At 44.8% G+C, this 21,496-nt stretch overlaps 1 protein-coding gene across 1 annotated transcript in view; it reads right to left on the reverse strand.

The window, feature by feature from the left end:
- Window positions 1-20,085, reverse strand: part of LOC134462073 (A disintegrin and metalloproteinase with thrombospondin motifs 9-like) — a 27,259-nt gene extending 7,174 nt beyond the window's left edge. Inside the window, exons 1-9 of the mRNA XM_063214931.1 lie at window positions 19,888-20,085; window positions 13,299-13,478; window positions 10,986-11,156; window positions 10,241-10,435; window positions 9,033-9,162; window positions 7,253-7,347; window positions 5,024-5,118; window positions 4,581-4,714; window positions 2,148-2,239 (exon numbers count right to left, since the gene is read on the reverse strand). Coding sequence (XP_063071001.1) covers window positions 2,148-2,239; window positions 4,581-4,714; window positions 5,024-5,118; window positions 7,253-7,347; window positions 9,033-9,162; window positions 10,241-10,435; window positions 10,986-11,117 — 873 coding nt within the window. The 5' untranslated portion in view covers window positions 11,118-11,156; window positions 13,299-13,478; window positions 19,888-20,085. The remainder of the gene's footprint in view (window positions 1-2,147; window positions 2,240-4,580; window positions 4,715-5,023; window positions 5,119-7,252; window positions 7,348-9,032; window positions 9,163-10,240; window positions 10,436-10,985; window positions 11,157-13,298; window positions 13,479-19,887) is intronic.
- Between the last annotated feature and the right edge of the window lie 1,411 nt (window positions 20,086-21,496).

Genomic DNA, 21,496 nt, shown 5'->3' on the forward strand with positions numbered 1-21,496 from the left:
GTATGTGGAGTTGTGGTAAATGAGTGTATTGCTATGAGGTAATGTATAATTTAAGAGAACTTTAAATGCCAGTATGCAACACCTCTGAACAACTTACTCATCCCTACTCATTTTGTAAGCGGTTAGTGCCAGCAAGCTACCCATAGCCTTTTCAGGATTCAACATTTTACGTATTTGTCCGGCAGGAAATTTGTCTTGGACAATTTCAAAGCGGCTGCAGCATACACATGACACATAAACAAAAACAAAACAAAACAAAACACGTATAACAAAAGTGCAGTACTGAAGTGCACAATGGGTGTATCCATAGCACTACTAGACAGAAGTCAGTTAGCGGCTTGAGTTCAATAGATTAATAGATGTGGGGATGAAAGAATTTATACCTATTCAGAAACCTTTTTTGCTTTTAACTGGGACTCTGTATCCAGATGGGGTCGCTGGATCCCACTCACTGTTTGATTGGACGCACCTTCAGTGTGTCATGGCAAGGGAAACTGTCTACGACTCACACCCTCTCCACAGGCGTACCCTAAGGATCAGTGCTGGGACCCCTTCTGTTTGCAATATACACCTCCTCCCTGGGACGTGTCATTCAAACACATGGGTTCTCCAACCACTGCTATGCTGATGATACCCAGATGTACCTGTCGTTCCGTCCAGAGGACACCACGGTATCGGCACGCATCTCTGCCTGCCTCACCGACTTGTCAACATGGATGAAGGACCACCACCTACAGCTGAACCTGGCCAAGACAGAGCTCCTGGTGATCCCAGCTAAAGAGTCGCTCAGTCACAACATCAACCTCAAGATAGGCTCCACCATCGTGACCCCAAACAAAGTCGCCAAAAACCTTGGCGTCATGATTGATGATGAGCTGTCATGCTCCAACTACATCAACTCAGTCACCCGGACCTGTCGATTCCAGATGTCCAACGTGCGGAATATCAAACCTGTGCTGACACAATATTCTACACAACGACTGGTCCAGGCCACGGTCCTGTCCCGCGTTGACTACTGCAACTCACTCATGACAGGTCTACCTGCTTGTGCGCTAAAACCTCTGCAGATGATCCAGAATGCGGCGGCACGCTTGATATTCAATCAACCCAAAAAAAAACCATGTTACTCCTCTGTTTATTTAGTTGCACTGGCTAACGATTGCCGCCCGGATCAAGCACAAGGCATTGACCCTACAGAACCATCGCAGGAACGGCCCCAGCTTCTCTAAAGGACCTACTAACGCCTTATGTTACTGGAAGAGAACTGCGCTCATCCAGCACAAGCCGTCTGGTTCTGCCATCCAGTCGCGGTACCCAAGTGGTGGAACAGTCTCCCAGAGGCAGCAAGACTAAGCACATCTCTTGCAGCCTTCAAGAAACAAGTAAAGACCTTCCTCTTTCGAGAGGAGCTACTAAACTAATGCTTGAGCTGGCCTAGCCCCAGGGCAGACTCTTGACATGATGTTTAGTTTAGTTTAGTTTAGTCTAGTTTAGTTTAGCTTGAGTGTGTGTGTGCGTGGGTGTATGTGTTTGTGGGTGTGTACTCTTTATTAATTAAAAAAAAAAAAACTAACCCCTCTTTGCAACTGCACTTGTTGTTCTGTATATTTCCTGTGCACTTTGTATTTGCTTGTGATGTTGGCCTGATTATGTCCTCTTTTGAAAGTCGCTTTGGTTATAAAGCGTCTGCCAAATGCAATGTAATGTAATGTAATGTAATGATTAAAAACTTGAAGTACAACCTGACAACATTGCTATGACGTTAGAGCACCTGTGTTTTTACTAAGAAGTCTCGGATGCTCACAGCGCTTCCGTTCTCCTTTACCTGAAGAATTTCAATCTTGTTACAAAGATTTTTAAAAATATGTACGTAAAACCTTGACTGAATTTGACTCTGACTGCACAGGTAAAACCAGGTTATTTGTAAGATGTTGCACTAGACTGTACGTACTAGATTCTGAATACAGGTTGCCCATCTGTTTTTGACTGGAGGTAGGATCACCCTTTAAACTACTTTAGTGCCGATTTGTGTCGAATGTTCATTAATTCCTTCACATTTCCGCTTCGGGCCCCAACTGACCTTTGAATCGCCTTAGCCAATTGGTAGTTCATCTCGACAGAATATCGGAGGTGGGTGCAGTTCTCACCTGTGGGCAGCGGGCGGCGCTGTAACAGTCTCCCCCGGTGGCAAATGGCACATGGCGACCTTCTCTCGTGCTGGCAAACTGCCAATCTGTGGCTGCGGAGAGAACCAAGGAACAGAGTAAGGGGATGGGTGGAGGGGGGACGGCGGCGAGGAAAATGAAATTAGTACGGTAGGTCCATGAATCCAACTAGAAACAACCCATTTGGAAGGATTCAAGAGGTCCGACCCAAGAGGTTTATGGTAATGACTGCAGTCACTTCAGCAGGCAGGGTTGCCAGATGAGGCTGATGATTTCCAGCCCAAAAAAATCTCAAAACCTGCCTGGAAGCACTAAATCCCGCCCAATTCTATTGATTTCTATGGCCAAAAATTGGGCAGTTTCTTCTCCAAAATCATTTTTTCCTCGCACACTGCCATCCTAAGCAGCCCAATTGGGCGGAAAACCGCCCAATCTGGCAACACTGTCAGCAGGGCCCACACAACTCTCTTCCCATAATGACCGTGCTCTGTCATCATGACCGGGGTGTCCACTTTCCTTTTGGGGACCACTAAGTATGCCGGTGTTAAATATGAGTGCAAACATAATTTGGGTGCAATTTGGGGGCTGATTGTCAGGGTTGCCTTTTAATTGTGCGCTGTTTTATTGCCTCCGAGCTCAGCTTGAACCGATTAACCCCCTCATGCTTTGGACTTCATTATTCCTCCTCCTTGCCTGTGTCAGAGCTGAGAAGTGGGTGCCTTACGTCTGTAATGAACTCTCATCGCAATCCTCAGTTGGGAAGATTTTTTAACAAACATTAAACAGAGGGGGCTGATTGTCTACCATGTATAGTTTCAAGAAAATCGTGACCTCAGCTCGGTTCATGTCATCAGAGATGTGAGTAAATCTTCACTGACTGCAAAGAAAAGTCCTGAACGTCAAATCAACCCTTGATCAAAACCCTTGTTCTTCTACTGTATATCGGAGTGTGCTGCACGCTATACCCTGCTTTTGTGAAACGACTGCAGCATCTGAGTGCACTGCGACTGCTCCGTAACTGCTGGCCAGCTGTAATGCAATCCCTGTTATTTCCTGTTAGCTTTAGTGCGTGGCGTATTTGTTTAAGCTATTGACGTTTCTCCACTGCAAACCCGATGACACGAGAAACTATTTAGCTCTGGCAGTAATTATTTAGTTCGGAGTCGTTGGCCATCGCACAAGCGTGACTCTTTGTGTGTACTGTGAGCAAGTGGCGTTTTGGCCATTACTGTGCAGTCCCCTTGCAACCAAAAGCGAGCCGATTGTGATCATTGTACAGCATGTGTTGCCACAGCCTCCATGGTCACTTGTGTATTGCACAAGTATGTTACATTAACAGCAGACATGGGAGTGAGACTTTGAGTGGTGCGAATGTGAAATACTTTAGACAGAGAGAGAGAGAGAAAGAGCTGGCAAGATAGAGAGAGATAGCGAGAGAGAGAGAGAGAGAGAGAGAGAGAGAGAGAGAGAGAGAGAGAGAGAGAGAGAGAGAGAGCTGTGAGAGAGATACTATAAAGGGCGTGAAAGGAGTATAGTCTGGCAGTGATATGCTGGCCTACATTACAAAACTGGGCCTTCTCCTTCTCTCCTGGCGCTCACTATCCACTTGTACACCATCCAGACCAGATGTCCTCATTCAGAGACAGACAGGGTGCAGGTGATGAAATTCAGGGGCAGCCATACTACTACTTATCTGGTGGTTACAAAACCGCTAAGATTCATTCTTTTGTAGGTGAGTAGGTGACATGTTACAGTAACATTAGACATGCTCATATTGCCCTGGCACTGAGGCTCTCCTGGTCTTTCGTGAGCGGTCACTGAAGATCATCATTCATTCATTCATTCAAGCCATGCTTGGAAAACGGAGTATAGTTGAATTCGCAGTCACATACATTTGATGGAAATGTTTTTTTTTTTTTATGTGAGAACAGCACTAGCCTACCGGTAGATTTAGCCATACATCCGTAATGCACGAACCACATTCAAGAGGCTAGAACAGGGGTCAGGAACCTTTTTGCTGGGGAGAGCCATAAAAGCCAAATTTTGTTTAAAAAAAAAAAATGTGAGAGCCATACCTTTTTAAAAACACTGAATACAATTAAAAGCATGTACATAAGATTGTACTGTCAAGTTATTACTTTTATTGATAAAAGGTAAGTATAGGGTTGCCAACTGTTAACTTCATTATTATGGTGGGGGGAAATTTTGTATTTCCTAGATGTAATTTCCTGCATTTTAACACATTTTAATGTCCTGTGTCCCGTTTCAGCTCAATATGGAACCCGTACTTTATTTATAAATACGATTCCGTATTTCAAGGGACGGATGACAACCCTAAGTAGGCCAAAGTAAGAGCCAGATACAGATCCCAAAAGAGCCACATTCCTGACCCGTGGGCTAGGAGGACACACTCACTAATGATCTGCATCTTGCTGAGGTCCAGCCGGACTTTGGTGAAGGTGGAGAGTCCAGCAGCAGTGTAGTCCCTTCTGCAGTTGCAGTCTTCTCTTCGGCTCAGGTTGGACGGGCACTCAGTGGGGTCGTTCAGCCTGGCATCACACGATCACACACACACACACACACACACACACACACACACACACACACACACACACACACACACACACACACACACACACACACACACACACACACACACACACACACACACACACACACACACACACACACACACACACATAAAAAAACCACATGGTCACAACTTGGTCATGTAGTAGCATTTTTTTGTTGCATGGGGAGAATCTGCTAGGTTTGCTTCTCAAAGTAGTTTTCACAGGGCAGGTCGAATGTTTCATGTTGACAGATGGCTTTGGCCTTTTGGAGGACCACTTGCGTACCTGAAGCCAAAGACCTCTGAGAAATTCTCCGCCTCGCCCGTCATGAGGGTGATGTATTCCCCTGGATGGTCTGTCTGCATTCCTGCACAGTAGATCTAAAGGCAGAGATGGAGTGAAGAAGGTGGAAGACAGGAAGAGAGGAGGAGGAGGAGGAGGAGAAGGCGGAGGAGAGGAGCACAGAAGAGAGGAGAGGAGGAGGATGTTTTAGCCTACTGTGAGATGAGATGACATGCTGTTTCAATAGTCTGACCTTCAGACAGTCGGCCAGCTAGTGGGACAGACTGCCCAGACGAGAGAATCTTATGATCTCCCCAGGAACCAACCAAGGCCATTGTCCATTGTGGTAAGTGTGCAAGTCCAACCATGGAGACACATGAGCAAGACAGGAGAAGAGAAGAGAAGAGAAGAGAAGAGAAGAGAAGAGAAGAGAAGAGAAGAGAAGAGAAGAGAAGAGAAGAGAAGAGAAGAGAAGAGAAGAGAAAAGAGAAGAGAAGAGAAGAGAAGAGAAGAGAAGAGAAGAGAAGAGAAGAGAAGAGAAGAGGAGAGAAGAGAAGAGAAGAGAAGAGAAGAGAAGAGAAGAGAAGAGAAGAGAAGAGAAAAGAGAGAGAGATAGAGAGATAGCTGTGGGAGAAAGAGAGGAGCGAGAGAGAGAGAGAGAGAGAGAGAGAGAGAGAGAGAGAGAGAGAGAGAGAGAGAGAGAGAGAGAGAGAGAGAGAGAGAGAGAGAGAGAGAGATGTCTTGTTTCATGCTGACCAGTCGTGTTTCAGCATGGCCTCCTGAGAGCATGGCAACCAAGCCAGTGCTAAACCACAAAGACAGTTCCCTCTGCCTTGACCTGCTTAGTCAAAAACTAAACATGTGCCAATCAAAGTATCAAAGTTTTGTATTTCATGTAGAGTGAGCAGTAACATAATTGCCAATTCTTGATGGGTGTCCACTTAAAAAGAAGAAAAAACAAAACCCAAAACTCACCAAAACGTGTATTACATTCATTAAGTCTTCTTCTTAAATCTAATCATAGTGTTCTTTTGTTTCAAATAATGTCTGACACAAAAGAAAAAAAAACTAATGACTAAAACTGAACAAAGGTGTATGGTTTCTGAATGACGGAACAGCTAGAATCGCAAGACATTTTCAACTGCTCAAATGCTACTCATTGAAACGAAAGACTGAAAACGACTGAAATAATTATATCATGGAGGGGCAAGCAGAGCATCAGACTGACCACATTACCGCAGACTGCATTTACTATATTTCCTGCACCACAATTGTGTTATTAACCTTTCAGTATGGAGGCATCGCAAGGCTAATTTTTCAGGACTGTAACATTCCGAGCTAACCTAAAGCTAAACATGTCATCTTGTTTTGTGTACACAAATCGGAGATGTATTTCATTAGGGTATGTCTGCTCAGCAGGCAAACAACAGAGGCAGAGTGAAATCTTGATTGAAATAGGCACGGCACGCTAACAGTCCCCATTAAAAAACCCACCAAAACAAACTCCTCTCAAGGACTCCATTGTTCTCCGAAATAACAAAACTAGCAATTATGTGACCCTCTTATGTGACATTATGTGAAAGCAAATACTGTATTAGGTTCACCATAGGGAGCAGTTGGAGAGGTTTTTCAATAACAAAAAGGCAGCAAATAAGCACACATCAGTAATGCAAGCAGGGAAGCTAACAGGACACACACACACTCACACTCACACACACACACACACACACACACACACACACACACACACACACACACACACACACACACACACACACACACACACACACACACACACACACACACACACACACACACACACAAATGGGTTAGTTGCCTTGGGCCCAGGGAAAGAATGGGAGGGGGGTTTGAGACCGTGAATGCAGTTGCTGAACCAAACAGATGAGAACTGAACATAAATAAACGTCCTGGTCCACAACACTGAGCTATGCTCCCATATAGCACAACGGTTTGACCGAGCGCTGAAACAGAGTATAGATCAGTATTTATTGTTTCCTTTCAAGCTTTAACCCCTTAAGACACGGCTTTATAAATTAGCTGTTACCAGCATGGCAATGACCAAGTCGTAATGTATTACTAAGGGCCCTGTGCACTGTCATAGTAGCGTAGTACTATAGTAGTTAACTTTCAATGTCTATTACAGCGTGCCACAGGAAGTACGGCGTGCATTAAGGGGCTACGCTATAACAACACCATGAGGAACTTATTCACCTTGAGTGCCCTTCCTTGTATGTTGAGTATCTGCTCTCCATCCACCGGGAAGCCAGTCATGCCCTGGGCCTCTCTGCAGCTGGTGGGCAGGTGACCTGAGGTGCAGGGACACAGAGACAAGGACAGAAGTGGATTCAGTACACAGCATGGGTGGGGAACCTATGGCAGTGAGACCGTTTACGGCCTGTGGGGCCCGTGGGGTCCGGCTCATGATATAATTGTCATGCTACATGCAGTTTCACATGAAATATGGCACGTTTTCTAAAAGCAATCTTTGAAATTACATTTGCAATACAATTTAGTTATATTGTTTGGTTGGCGTCATGATTGATGATGAGCTGTCATGCTCCAACTACATCAACTCGGTCACCCGGACCTGTCGACTCCAGATGTCCAACGTACGGAATATCAGACCTGTGCTGACACAATATTCTACACAACGACTGGTCCAGGCCACTGTCCTGTCCCGCGTTGACTACTGCAACTCACTCATGACAGGTCTACCTGCTTGTGCGCTAAAGCCTCTGCAGATGATCCAGAATGCGGCGGCACGGTTGATATTCAATCAACCCAAAAGGACCCATGTTACTCCTCTATTTATTGAGTTGCACTGGTTACCGATCGCCGCCCGGATCAAGCACAAGGCATTGACCCTTGCCTACAAAACCATCACAGGAACGGCCCCAGCTTATCTGAAGGACCTACTAACGCCTTATGTTACTGGACGAGAACTGCGCTCATCCAGCACAAGCCGCCTGGCTCTGCCATCCAGTCGCTCTAGGTACTCCCAGTCAAGATTGTTCTCCGTTGTGGTACCCAAGTGGTGGAACAGTCTCCCACAGGCAGCAAGACTAAGCACATCTCTTGCAGCCTTCAAGAAACAACTAAAGACATTCCTTTTTCGAGAGAATCTACTAGACTAATGCTTGAACTGGCCTTGCCCCAGGGCAGACTCCTGACATGATGTTTAGTTTAGTTTAGTTTGTGTGTGTGTGTGTGTGTGTGTGTGTGTGTGTGTGTGTGTGTGTGTGTGTGTGTGTGTGTGTGTGTGTTTGTGTGTGTGTGTGTGTGTGTGTGTGTGTGTGTGTGTGTGTGTGTATGTGTTTGTGTGTGTGTGTACTCGTTATTTACTCTTTATGATTAAAAAATAAATAAATAAAAAAATAAAAAAAATAACCCTCTTTTGCAACTGCACTTGTTGTTCTGTATATCTCCTGTGCACTTTATTTGCTTGTGATGTTGGCTTGATTATGTCCTCTTTTGAAAGTCGCTTTGGTTATAAAGCGTCTGCCAAATGCAATGTAATGTAATGTAATGTAATGTAATTTTTTATTTTCAGGGGACCTAGTGAAGGTGGGGTCTGTTGTAAAGGTGGCTCTTGTGAAGTGGCCCTTCGAACAAAAAAGGTTCCTCAGTAAAACTATCATGCAATGGCCGCTACCAACTTATTTTTAACAATCTCGGCACAAATCGACCATTAAAAAGTTGATGAGTCTTTTATTAGTACTGTTATGAATGATAAAGCTGTCGTAAAATGTTGACTCTAACTTTGCCAAAACTGGCTATTGCCAAAGAAGACCGTAGAGTGGAAACAGAGAGTGAGTGAGTGAGTGAGTGAGAGAGAGAGAGAGAGAGAGTGAGAGAGAGAGAGAGAGAAAGAGACAAAGCCAGAGAGTGAGAGAGAGAGAGAGAGAGAGAGAGAGAGAGAGAGAGAGAGAGAGAGAGAGAAAGAGTGAGTGAGAGAGAGAGAGAGATAGATAGAGAGAGAGATCTTACTCACAGGACGGATTGCCGCAGGCCTTGCGAGCCTCTGGTCTGGCAGACATTGGACACCTGTTGCTGGCTTCCCCCTCTGACGTAACACACTGCACAGTGCGCTCCATCCAGCCCTCTCCACAAGTCACTGAGCACTGAAAACAGAGAGCACCAGGGAGGAGGGGTGTTTAATGTTAAAAAAAAAAGAAATAATGGCTGCACTATAAATATGCCTAAGGCAATTTTCAAATGATGGCCGATGGATGTGCCGCCAGAGCCAAATTCAGTATAATAAAAGATTGAAAATAGACATCTTGTCCTTAGCATCTTGCCCAAACAGAACATACTTGTTTAGTGTAATCTAGAGTGTGGGAGTACTGAACTCCCTACGTAAGCAGCTGTATACTGTATCTCCCTGGTCCAGAACTGCAGTCCACTCCGTGCGTCACTCTTCTGCACTTGCTCCTGGTGCTTTGTGACTTCTAGAGTTTAATACGCTCTAAAAGTTCCCCAGATAACCCTCACTTTGCCAGTGTGGAGGTACCACTAAGCGTTTTCTGAGAAACTTCGAAAATGTATGTGGAACTTAGTATTTGTGGCAAATTAGCTCTGGGAAAAACCCAGTGGTTCCATGGAGAACCAAAAAACGAAAAGGTTATTTACTGTAAAGGTGCTCTGTGTAGGATGGTGGTCAGAGTATGTATTGCAAATATACTGCTCATTGACATTGTGCCGCTTACTGCCAAATGTCATGTTTTCATGAATGTTTACTAAATAAGAAACTAATATTTACTAGCATGACCAAAGTACAGTACATTTTGCAGCAACAATTCAAAATGGCGGACATGGAGAAGATACAACTTTTCATTGGTATCTTTGCTGGTAGTTTATTTGTGAACCTGATGAAGCGACAGCGAAACGCGTTGTTCACCAAATAAACTACCAGCAAAGATACCAGTGTGCAGTGATTCATCCTTCATTTACTTGGATTACTCTTACTGCACATCACCAGCACCTAGACAGTGGTTGTGCACAGGGACGTTACTTTGAATACAACTTTTCATGTATGAAAACGTTTCCCCGTCATGATGAATACTTTGAATAAACATGAATTATGGAAAGAAACCGCAAACAACAATATTACACAGTGCACCTTTAAGGAACCGTCAGTTACCAAAGTGGGGGGGCCCCTCTTGCTGACCACTCTAACCCCCCGTTCCCACCCCCACTCACCAGCCCCCAGATGCCCATCCTCCAAGTTTCCCGGGATGGGCAGGGCCCGGCGTCGCACTCCTGGTAGTTCTCGGGAGGAGTGCCGGGGCAGTGTGACGAAGACTGATGCCCGTACTCGTAATTATCCTGCCCTGCATGCACCTCACTGCAGGAGACCAGCCTCCTCTGGTATCCCTGTCCGCACGTGACTGAGCACTGAAACAGGAGAACAGAGAGAGAGAGAAAGGGGCATCACACATACTGTTTGTTCATGTACTGTATAGTTAGTCTTGTAATTTGTGCATTTAGCTTTAAATTGGAATCATTTGGGGATAAATGATCAGCCTCGTATTTGACTTGTTATAACTTCTGCGGTGCAACTACTCAGTAAGAAATTCACCACAAAACAAAAGACATAGACCTTGGGAGATCAGAGTGGCAAAGCAGTAAAATGGGGGTATTTTTTCTTCCACAATATAATTGAAGTATATGTAAACTACTGTACAATGTAAACTGCATTATTTCAAATGTATACTGCATTCTTTTCAAAGCTGCAAGTTATTTCCTAAAATGCCACAGCTCCTTTAGAGACCACACATATGGCAGAACATCCATTGACTTCCAGTTCAGCAATGAAGTACGCGACAAAAAGCAGCCAGAATGTATTTCGTTAAACCAAATTGTAATGCACACAGTGTGAGGATGAGAGAACGGGACTCTTGTCTGTCTGTCTGTCTGTCTGTCTGCCTGTCTGTGTGTCTGTCACCTCTGTCCATTCCCCTGTGATCCAGAGGAATTCGCAGGCGTGTGTGTTGCAGGCCTCCGCGTCCGTGGGCTTGGTCTGGGACATGCAGTACATCTCGTGCACCTCTCCTCCGCTCTGATCTGCGCAGAGCATCGCTCTCCTCCGGTGGCCCGACCCACACGTCCGGCTGCACTGGAATCGCAAGACATCGAGAAAAGAAACATCCTCACAAATCACAGGACAGACTGCGTGCGCACAACATTGCAATTGTGCACTCAACTGTGGCGATGGGGTTCAGTGTTTTTCGGGGCCATTTTCGGGACTGAGGGATTCGTCACAAAGGGTGAAGCTTAACCACCCCTGTCTCCTTCCCACAAAACGGCAAGGCTCTTGCCAGACGAATTGAGGTGGCTGAGGTCACGGGTTCTCATGACAGAGGCCAAAGAGTAGAAATACAATAACAACAACATGGTGTAGCACTGCTCGGCTCGGCTCAGCTCAGCTTGTCAGTGCTTGATGAAGTACATACAGCAATAACCTGTGGCATTCTCAGCAGCCCCACTGGCTTGTATCACCCGCAGCCCCCTGTTGAGTGTGTTTAGCTAACCTGTTGGCCACGGCATCACCACTTGCCTCCTGTCAAGGCAAGGCTGATGCAACACACAGAAAGAGAGAGAAAGGGGGGGATACAGACAGACAATAAGAGTGAGAGTGAGAGAGAGAGAGAGAGAGAGAGAGAGAGAGAGAGATGGAGAGGTAAAGATAGAGACATCGAAAGAGAGAGGCGGCTTCAAAACAAACATGGCTACTCAAAATCATAACAACATTCAACATTCCTTGGCTGTGCCAAAGCAAGAGTGCCGCTGACAGGCTCGAGCCCAATAACATGACGTGCTGTGTGTGCTTCCAATCCGCGCTACTACGTGTGCCCTTAGTGTTCAGTTTATATTATCTCTACACCAAGTTCGCAACCTCTTGAAAGGCTCCTGCGTCAGAGACAAAAAACACTTCAGATATTGTGATTGCATGGGTTACTCACTTTGCACTCACACTGTGACTTTGCTGGGCGGTAAACAGCCTGTGCCTATGAAGGACATGGACCTAGTTACATTTACAGCTTGCTACCCTCCGTCTCCTCCTCCTCCTCCTCCTCCTCCTCCTCCTCCTCCTCCCCTCTTCCTCTCTGCTCCCCACTTCTCCTCTCATCCCCCCTCCTCGGGCCTCCCCTCTCGTTTCTCCTTTCCTCATATGGAGTTAAACACAGGGTTGCAGTACCTGTTTTCTCAGAACTCAGTCACATGCTGTACACTTTAAAAGCACACAGCGCTCTGAGAGCACGCTCTCTGCAAGGCAGCCTGACCCAGCTAATGTCCGAAAAAAGAGCGGCCTACAATAATTGGCTCCAGCTGCAGAGAAGGTATTTTCTAAAGCATCGCGCTTGACTAATTAGACTATTTTTTTCCTAAGCACTGTGATTTCAAGCTGCTTTTTGACCTAGATTTAAGGCTTCCTGAAACCTTTAAGGAGGGTTTTTATTGTTTTCCATCCCCTCACCATGCTATCCCCAAAAGTATTTTTTCATAAACCTTTGGGAGAAAAAGTTGCTGCCCTAGGATATGCTGGCATGCAATAATAATAATAATACCCAACACTGAGCAGTTAGCCTCATGCAGTTTGTATTGGATATTGTGCTAGGACGCTTTTTCAACTCCATCAAATTGTCACTGGGGAGGAAATGAAATGAAGTAGACAAAATGGTCTCTATAAAGCCTAATTTCACGCAGCTATCAAGTGTATCCAGAGAACAGCCTTGCACTAAATGTTGGTGCTTTTAGTCAAAACACCATGCAAGCCACAGTCTTAACAAAAGTTATCAAAGTAAACAAAATACCACACCTTTCCCGCAAAATGTAAATTTCATTTTATGACAACATTTTATGATTTATTTCGGTCTAAATAAACGTTTGCGGGCTATTACTGCGATGACTGATATTTTTTACATTTTACAACATGAGGGTTAATACTTATGCAGGACCGACAAACATGTGAGGGGTTCTCTCAGTCATCTGATTCTCATCACAGTCTGCCTCTCTCCTCTCTCGGTCCTCCCGCTGGCTGAGCAGTGAGCACGCTGCCGCTAAGCGCCTCTTTGGCAGGGTGACAGCAAATATGCGAAGCCAGCGCGAGATCTGTTCTCTGAGCAGCCTCTCTCACCTCGCTTCTCCAGTTCAGTGGCACTGCGAGGGCTACACCAACATAGCCTACGCACTCAGAGACGAGTGTTGTTTATCTCCCTTTTCTCTTTTTTTGTTTTGTTTAGCCGACCTTACTTACTGGTAGCCATTCCTCCACGCTCCACCTGTATTGCGAGGGACAATCAGCGAGTCGACAGGTCTGGCTTGAAGGCGGACGAGCTGAAGTGCGCGTGCATTCCGACTCATCCACGCGGCGCTGCTCCCCGAGCTGACAGGCTACATCGCGATGTTGTATTCCATTACCGCATGTCGTCGAACACTAGGAGATAAGGTAAGTACAGATTAATTATTGACACGCAGAAAACTCACCCTAGCACCGCTTAGGCAATCATCATTATCCAATCTTATTTACAGTTAATCATATTACAATTTACATTAGTGCCTGTCATGGCCCATTTCATTCTACCTGAAATATTTGGTTACAGAACTATTTTGAAATTCAAATGGAGGCTATTGCTAACACTGCACAATTGAGCGTAGGAAGCTATTATTTCCTTGTGTGAATTATTTGGTTGGTTATGTAGGCCATTAAAATTATGTTTGTCCTTTTCCTACTACATGAATAGCCTTGAGCGTCAATGAGTTATCTCATCATGACCATTTTCATTTGATTTTTCTTGTGTCTACAAGATCTTTGTTATGTTTCCTTGGCTTTAATGGAGCTTGGATAATGTAAATGTTAGCCTGTGTATTAATTGCAGTGTAGGCCTATTAATCAAAATTCATGTTGGCTTAATACATAATGAACATGGTTAGGTTATAGTAAGCACACAAATTGTCACTTACATGTGCACAGCACATTGACTACTGCACTGTGGCCATATTTCTCATTCCCTTGAGATAGCCTACCATGTAATCAGAAACATACATTTTCCAAGCCACAAAGACAATTGTCATGAGCAGTTTCCTCCAGTCAATGTTACTTTCAATCAGAGCCCTTTCTCTAGGGCTCTGCTTTCAATGTATACAAATTGGTTATTTGCCTGGTTGTCCTGTGAACACTTAGCGTACACAAACATCACACATCTTAGCCTACACTGGCAACACAACATTACATCTGTCACAGCAAGATTTTGAATAAAGTGACTGTCGTAACGGTTGAGGAAAAATCGTTACATACTGTGGCATTTCTGGTGTAGGCTAATGCAAGGAAAAATGTGAAATAGGCCCAATTAAACAAATGCCTACTATAGAATGAAACCTTTATTTTGCCACAGAGGGTAGGACTTACTCGGCATGAATCATAACAGACAAAAAAAAGGCTAAAAGAAACAGCTTGTCAGAACAGTGCAAGGCAAAGCCCAGTGATAAGTTTCCACGAGAAGACACAGAGTATGAAGGATCACGTGCTGACAAGGACAATAGCCGTGCAGGACTAAATGAATGCGGCATGTTGAAGACAGAAAGAGGGAGAATGGGGGAAAGTGATAAAGTCCAGGGGGAATTCCTGCCTGACTTTATCAAGCCACAGCCACAAGGCCCCAGACCACGGCTGTCTCTCTGCGTAGTATGCCCAAGCCTACAGATTGATGAAGTCCACATTTTAGCAGCAGCTAGGCCAGTGGGACATCCAGGATCCAAAAAAGAGGACCGTTTCTCTCTCTCTCTCTCTCTCTGTCTCTGTCTCTCTCTCTCTCTCTCTCTGTCTCTGTCTCTCTCTGTCTGTCTGTCTGTCTGTCTGTCTCTCTCTCTCTCTGTCTCTCTCTCTCTCTGTTTGTCTGTCTGTCTGTCTGTCTCTCTCTCTCTCTCTCTCTCCCCCCTTCAGCTACACCTCTGCCATGGTAAAGGCTTGTCCTTGTGTATTAAGGTAAGAGTAGAATACGTAGTACCCTATCAATATTTTGGTCGCTCCTCACAATTGATGATGCAAAATTAAGAATGGACTACTCAAAAACACACTTGGACAGGCTGCTTGGTGACCACTGATTGCACTGACTGGACATGTGGTTTCTCAACAGCACCAAAAACAACCATAACCACATCATTTGAATATTCATTGTTGACTATTTTGTTCCAAACTGTGTGGGAATTAGTGGGAATGGTGGTTTTAAAAAAAAATGTATTTCTTTCCATTCGTGAGGATAGCAGCCCAGACAATATTCAATTAGGTGTATTTGCATCCATAAAAACACATATAAAAAGTGCACAACATGTGGTGTGATGCACATGGAATTTTGGTTTGGTTTTACTTAAATGCGGAACCAATATATCGATTTTCATAACTGTTTTAATGTATCATGAATAATGAACTATGCTTTATTTCATTTATTGCACCTAAATACTTACTGAAGTGAGTCTAGGTGTACTACAGTATGCATATGCACAAGTTGTTGGTTTTGTACAATACAGTTTGGATCTTCTCTTAGACAAATCATTCTTGCAGTTCGTACACTTGGCATGATAATATGTGCACTGCATTGCATGTGTGGGGTATTTTTTACATTATGTTTTGTTACAGTGAAAGTATATAGTCCTAGACTTTTGAATTAGATAACAAAAGTTAATGATGTAATGAAGTAACTGTTGTTGGTCTAAATACTATGTTATAACACACTGTAATAACAATAACTTAAGTTACTACATGTTCATCAATTAATAAAATCAGCCAAATGGTTCTGGAACTGGTGGGTCTTACCGCTGTTGATAATGCAACTCTAACTTAATCTAAAACCCACAAAAAGCTTTTTTGCTGAAGAATAATGTTGGCACAAGGCCGACAGGTTGGCATGAAGCATTCACACACCAAATGTGGTGTAAATGAAAGCCCATTGGGAAACTCCAACTCCCATTGTCATTGTGACACAGCACTCCACAGCACACAAGTGAACACTGCACACAACGAAATTGCATTTATGCCTCACCCGTGCAAGGGGGCAGCCCTCAGTGGCGCCCCATGGGGAGCAGTGCGGTGGGACGGTACCATGCTCAGGGTACCTCAGTCATGGAGGAGGATGGGGGAGAGCACTGGTTGATTACTCCCCCCACCAACCTGGCGGGTCGGGAGTCGAACCGGCAACCTCTGGGATGCAAGTCTGACACCCTAACCGCTCACCCATGACTGAGCTGATGTGAGCTGAAATAAGAGATGAACTGTCATGTTTGCAGATAAATGATTCAGTAAGCCGACTTATGAAAGCTCTTACTGTAAGGGTATGTACACTATGTTGCCAAAAGTATTCACTCACCTGTCTTGGCTCACATATGAACTAATGTGTCATCCCATTCCTTGTCCAGATATGATGTCGGCCAACCTTCTGCAACTATTACAGCTTCAACTCTTTTGGGAAGGCTGCCCACAAGGTTGAGGAGTGAGGTTATAGGATTTTTTTGGCCATTCTTCCAAAAGCACATGGTGATGTCACACACTAATGTTGGTCGACGAGGCCTGGCTCTCAGTCTCCACTCTCTACTTCATCACAAAGGTGTTCTATCGGGTTCAGGTCAAGTTCACCCACACCAGACTCGGTCATCTTTATGGACCTTGCTTTGTGCACAGGTGATAGAGGAAGGGACCTGCTGCTGCAAACTGTTCCCACAAGTTGGGAGCAAGGAATTGTCCAAAATGTTTTGGTGTCCTAAAACATTCAAAGTCGAGTCTCGCTGGAATTAAGGGGCCAAGCCCAACTCCTAAAAAACAACCCCACACCACAATTCTTCCTCCACCAAATTTCATACTCGGCACAATGCAGTCTGAAGTGTACCATTCTCATGGCAACCTCCAAACCCAGGGGTGCATTTCTGGAAAGCGTAGTTGTTAGCAGTTAGCAACTTCGGTAGTTGCCAATGGGAAATTGCATTGCAACCAACAAATTATCTAACATAGTTAGCAACTACACTTTCCAGAAATGCACCCCAGAGATGTCCATCTGATTGCCAGATGGAAAAGTGTGATTCATCACTTCAGACAACGCGCCTCTAGAGTCCAGTGACGCTATGCTTTACACCACTGCATCCAACGCTTTGCATTGCACTTGGCAACGTATGGCTTGGATGCAGCTGCTCGGTCACGGACACCCATTCCGTGAAGCTCTCTGTGCACTGTACTTGGACTAATCTGAAGGTCACAAAGTTTGGGGCTTTGAAGCGATTGACTGGAGAAAATGGGTGACCTCTTTGCACTATGTGCTTCAGCATCGGCTGACCCCTCTTCGTCAACTTACATGGCTTACCCCTTCATGGCTGAGTTGCTGTTTCTCTCAAACTCTTACATTCCCTCATAATAAAATTGACAGCTGACTGTGGAATATTTAGGAGCGAGGAAATGTCATTACTGGATTTGTAACACATGTGGCATCCTATGACAGTTCCACACTAGAATTCACTGAGCTCCTGAGAGTGGTCCACTCTTTCACAGATGTTTGTAAAAAAAAACAGTCTGCATGACTAAATGCTTGATTATATACACTTGTGGCCAAGCCAAGTGATAAGTGACACCTGGTTCTGATCATTTGAAAGGGTGAGTGAATACTTTTGGTAATACAGTGTGTAGGCCTATGTATGAGTAGAGGTATGAAGATTATGTTTTTTTTTCTAGTGGTTCATTTCCAGAATGTATGCTGACCATTCACAAATGTAATCTACATCATTTACCACCACCATCAACTTCTCAGTACTCATTTTCACATGGAAATGTACACTTAAATGACACAAATAGGTGGATATTCTGCATGTCCACCATTTTGAAAGAAACAGTAAGAGACATGGTTGGTTGCAAAACTTACTGTACTTTTAACTCAGACCAGTTAATATTAGTTTGTAAGCAAATATCACATTTGTGAAAGGGTGCCATACATTTTGAAAATGAATGACTAAAATGACATACTGTACCTTTAAGCCCCAGAAACATTCCCCTAAATACTGCTATGTTATGATGGCAAGCTCTGCCCAGCTTTGCACACCCCATATTTTATCAAAATGTCATCAATGTTATCAAAACTAGATGAGTGATACATATGAAAATGTCATTATATACCCAATAGAGAAATATAAATCAATGGCTTGATTGGTAAATGCATCATGGTAAATGTGATTTGTATTGGTACTAAAATAATTCTGTTTCTTACAGGTTGCCGGTATCAATATTGGCACAAGGAGCACAATGTACCACATGGACTAAATCCGAGTTTCTGTTTTAGAGATATTAAAAACTGAAATTCCTGGCATGCTATGCAGAAAGTGCTGATAAATACGAGCTTATAATGGAATCGAATGCTTTTGTGTCCAAATGTTGTGATTTGTTATGATTTGTGTGTGTGTGTGTGTGTGTGTGTGTGTGTGTGTGTGTGTGTGTGTGTGTGTGTGTGTGTGTGTGTGTGTGTGTGTGTGTGTGTGTGTGTGTGTGTACGTGCTTCAGTCCTATTGGCAAGACAGTGGGCCGCCCAGATGTGCATTCTGATGCATTCTGGGCTGCCTGTCTAGCCCTTATAGCGAAAGTAGGTCCTCTCCCTCAGTGGCAGGTCATACAAAGAAGTTCCTGACACCACATGTTTCCCATTGTCATGGTCAGAAGAGGAAGAGGCACTGGCAGGGAGGGAGAGAGAGAGAGAGATAGAGAGAAAGAGAGAGGGGGGGCGGGGGAATTAGAAGAAGAAGAAGGAGGAGGAGAAGAAGAAGGAAGAGGAGAAGAAGGAGAAGAAGAAAGAGACTTCATGCCAAGTGGAGCTAACCTACCAGATGAAAGAGAGCAAAAATGCGCAACACACACTTTCAAACGCCTCCCCAAAACAGAGGCCTTCTCGGGAGCCAGATACTGTAGGAATGCAATCCATCTGAGCACAGGGCCAGCGTTGCGCACACAGCCTAATCTGATTCGCAACACGCCCGGCCAGGGATGATGGAGGTAGACGGTGCAGAATTATTGAGACATCTTGACTCCACTGAAGCACGCACACACACACACACACACACACACACACACACACACACACACACACACACACACACACACACACACACCGACAATTCCTCCTCACACACACACACACACACAGCGGCATTACCTCCTCACACACACACATATTTTATGGAGCACAAACTCTTTACACACAAACATGAACAGTAGTATTCTGAAATACAAACTCACTCAAACCCACATGCATAGGTTTGCTTGCAGGTACGCAACGGCACATGGCTCCTCTGACCAGAGCAAGATGTGTTAACGTGGTGTAGAGGATAAGATGCTGTCAGCTAGGGCTGCACAATTAATCGAAAATAATCGAAAATCGTGATTAATCGTGATATCGAAATCGTGATTTCAATTGGGATTTAATTGTGGCAATAGTGACGTGCCTTCGAGCGCCCTTGAAGCCAGAACATACTGACAGGCTGGTGTTTCTGGCCAGAAATCTGTCCACCTAAGTTTCATGCTATTGCCTCTTACATAATTATTACAATTTAGTTTTATTTTGTTCCTCCCATATATAATTAATTATTGATCATATTTCATTTTGTTATCATTTAATAGAAAATTCAGCAGAAAATCAATAATCATGATTAATAATTGTGACTCCGATATTGACCCAAGAAATCATGATTATGATTTTTTTCCATAATTGTGCAGCCCTACTGTCAGCATTAGGGGATGGATGCCCAGCAGCACAGTACGCCCTGGCCAAGGTAAGGTATGCAGTGAGTGTGTGTGTGTGTGTGTGTGTGTGTGCAGGGTTCACCTCTTCCCAGCTGCCTATCTTCCACTTGGGACAGCGCCCCCCTCGACATCGCCTCTGCTTGCTGGGGCGGGTCAGGTGCTGGCAGCTCTCCTCCGCGATTGGTCGGCCCGATCGACTGACGCACGTCACGTTCCGGTATTTGTATCCCCTACCGCAGGACGCAGAGCACTGTGGGCCAGAGGAGAGGAGACGACATGAGATGAGATGGCATCATTGAGGAAAGGCAGTGACCTGGGAGATCTGAAAACAATTTGGATTTATCTGTTTTTATCTGTTTTTTGTTTTTTTTTGTTTTTTAAAGATGCAATGTAAATGGGTATGTGTTTAAAGGTGCTGAAGGTTGAAGGTATTGAGTTTGCATATAAACTTCAATAGAAAAACCATAACATAAAGATTTATTTCCAAAAAACCTTTTATTAACTCGTTATAACAGCAGCCAAGAAGTGGAGTTGGCACAGTTTTACAAATCCTGGCAACGTCACCGAGCATCGAAAATCAAAGTGGCAGCATGTAACATAGATCATTAGGAACCCAAATTCCTCCTTGCATGTGTGATTGTCCCAAAAAGAAAGCAGTTCCTGCACTGCTAATGGTTTCTATTTCGGACATGGTGGCAGGTGGCTCGCGATCTGAAGGAGCTAAATCATAAGGTACAGTAATCAGTAATTGACTGTGAGCCAAGCGGCGGCAGCAGTCACAGCAGTGGACCGCCTTTCGCCTCCAGGTTCACTGAGCAGTCTGAAGCCCTAAGCGTGTGTGACAGCCCAGGCCCAGCACACACACACACACATGTGCGCGGCGGACACACACTCACAGACACACACACCAGACTTACAGTGCTGCCATTGAGGCACAGGGAGGGGTAAAGGGGGGGTTGGTGGTGAAGTGAAAGCTGGAGGGGAGGGGGGGGGTATGGGGCGAGTGAAAGGGGCTGGACAAGAAGTTTGGGGTGGGGTTGGGGTGTCAGCTAGTGGGACAGGCGGGAGGCCGGAGAGGGGTGCAGGAGGGGGGGTTCCTGATTCAGCTCGGGATAATCAAAGGGCCGGTCCGGCCCCAGGATGGATGCGATGTGACAGGTCCCGGGTTGAATGAGTGCATGGCCCAGCAGGCAGTGCACAACGAGGGGGCGCTGTGAGCAGGAACAGGATGACCCTTAACCTCTGTACAGAGAGAGTGATGGTGGGGGTGGGTGGGGGGGGGGGGCAGGGCTCTGCTGTGCTGTGCTGTGCTGACAAGGTAGGTGGGAAGGTGTTTGCATGGGGGTCGAGAGACCCTCTATATGCTATATGTACGTAGTAACAATTAACCTATGAAAAGTGTTAGAATTATTGTTTGAAGGTGTGTCAACCATTAGGATAACATAAGACATTTTACCATAACATGTTTTTGATTCTGTACTCTTGTGTCTCTCTTCTTTTGATAGTATTCTGACTGTATGAAAAAACCCAGCAGAAACAGAAAAAGTAAACAAGATTGACCCAGAAAACGACTGTGAATGTTTTCTTTTTATAGGGATTTGTGCCATTGGAACAGCATTCAGTTTGGACTGACACAAGAAAGGAAACTGCCAAAATACGAAAACACATTAAAATAATAAGAAACAGTTGGT

This window comes from Engraulis encrasicolus, chromosome 14 (genome assembly GCF_034702125.1).
Source record: "Engraulis encrasicolus isolate BLACKSEA-1 chromosome 14, IST_EnEncr_1.0, whole genome shotgun sequence".
Taxonomy (NCBI): Eukaryota; Metazoa; Chordata; class Actinopteri; order Clupeiformes; family Engraulidae; genus Engraulis; species Engraulis encrasicolus.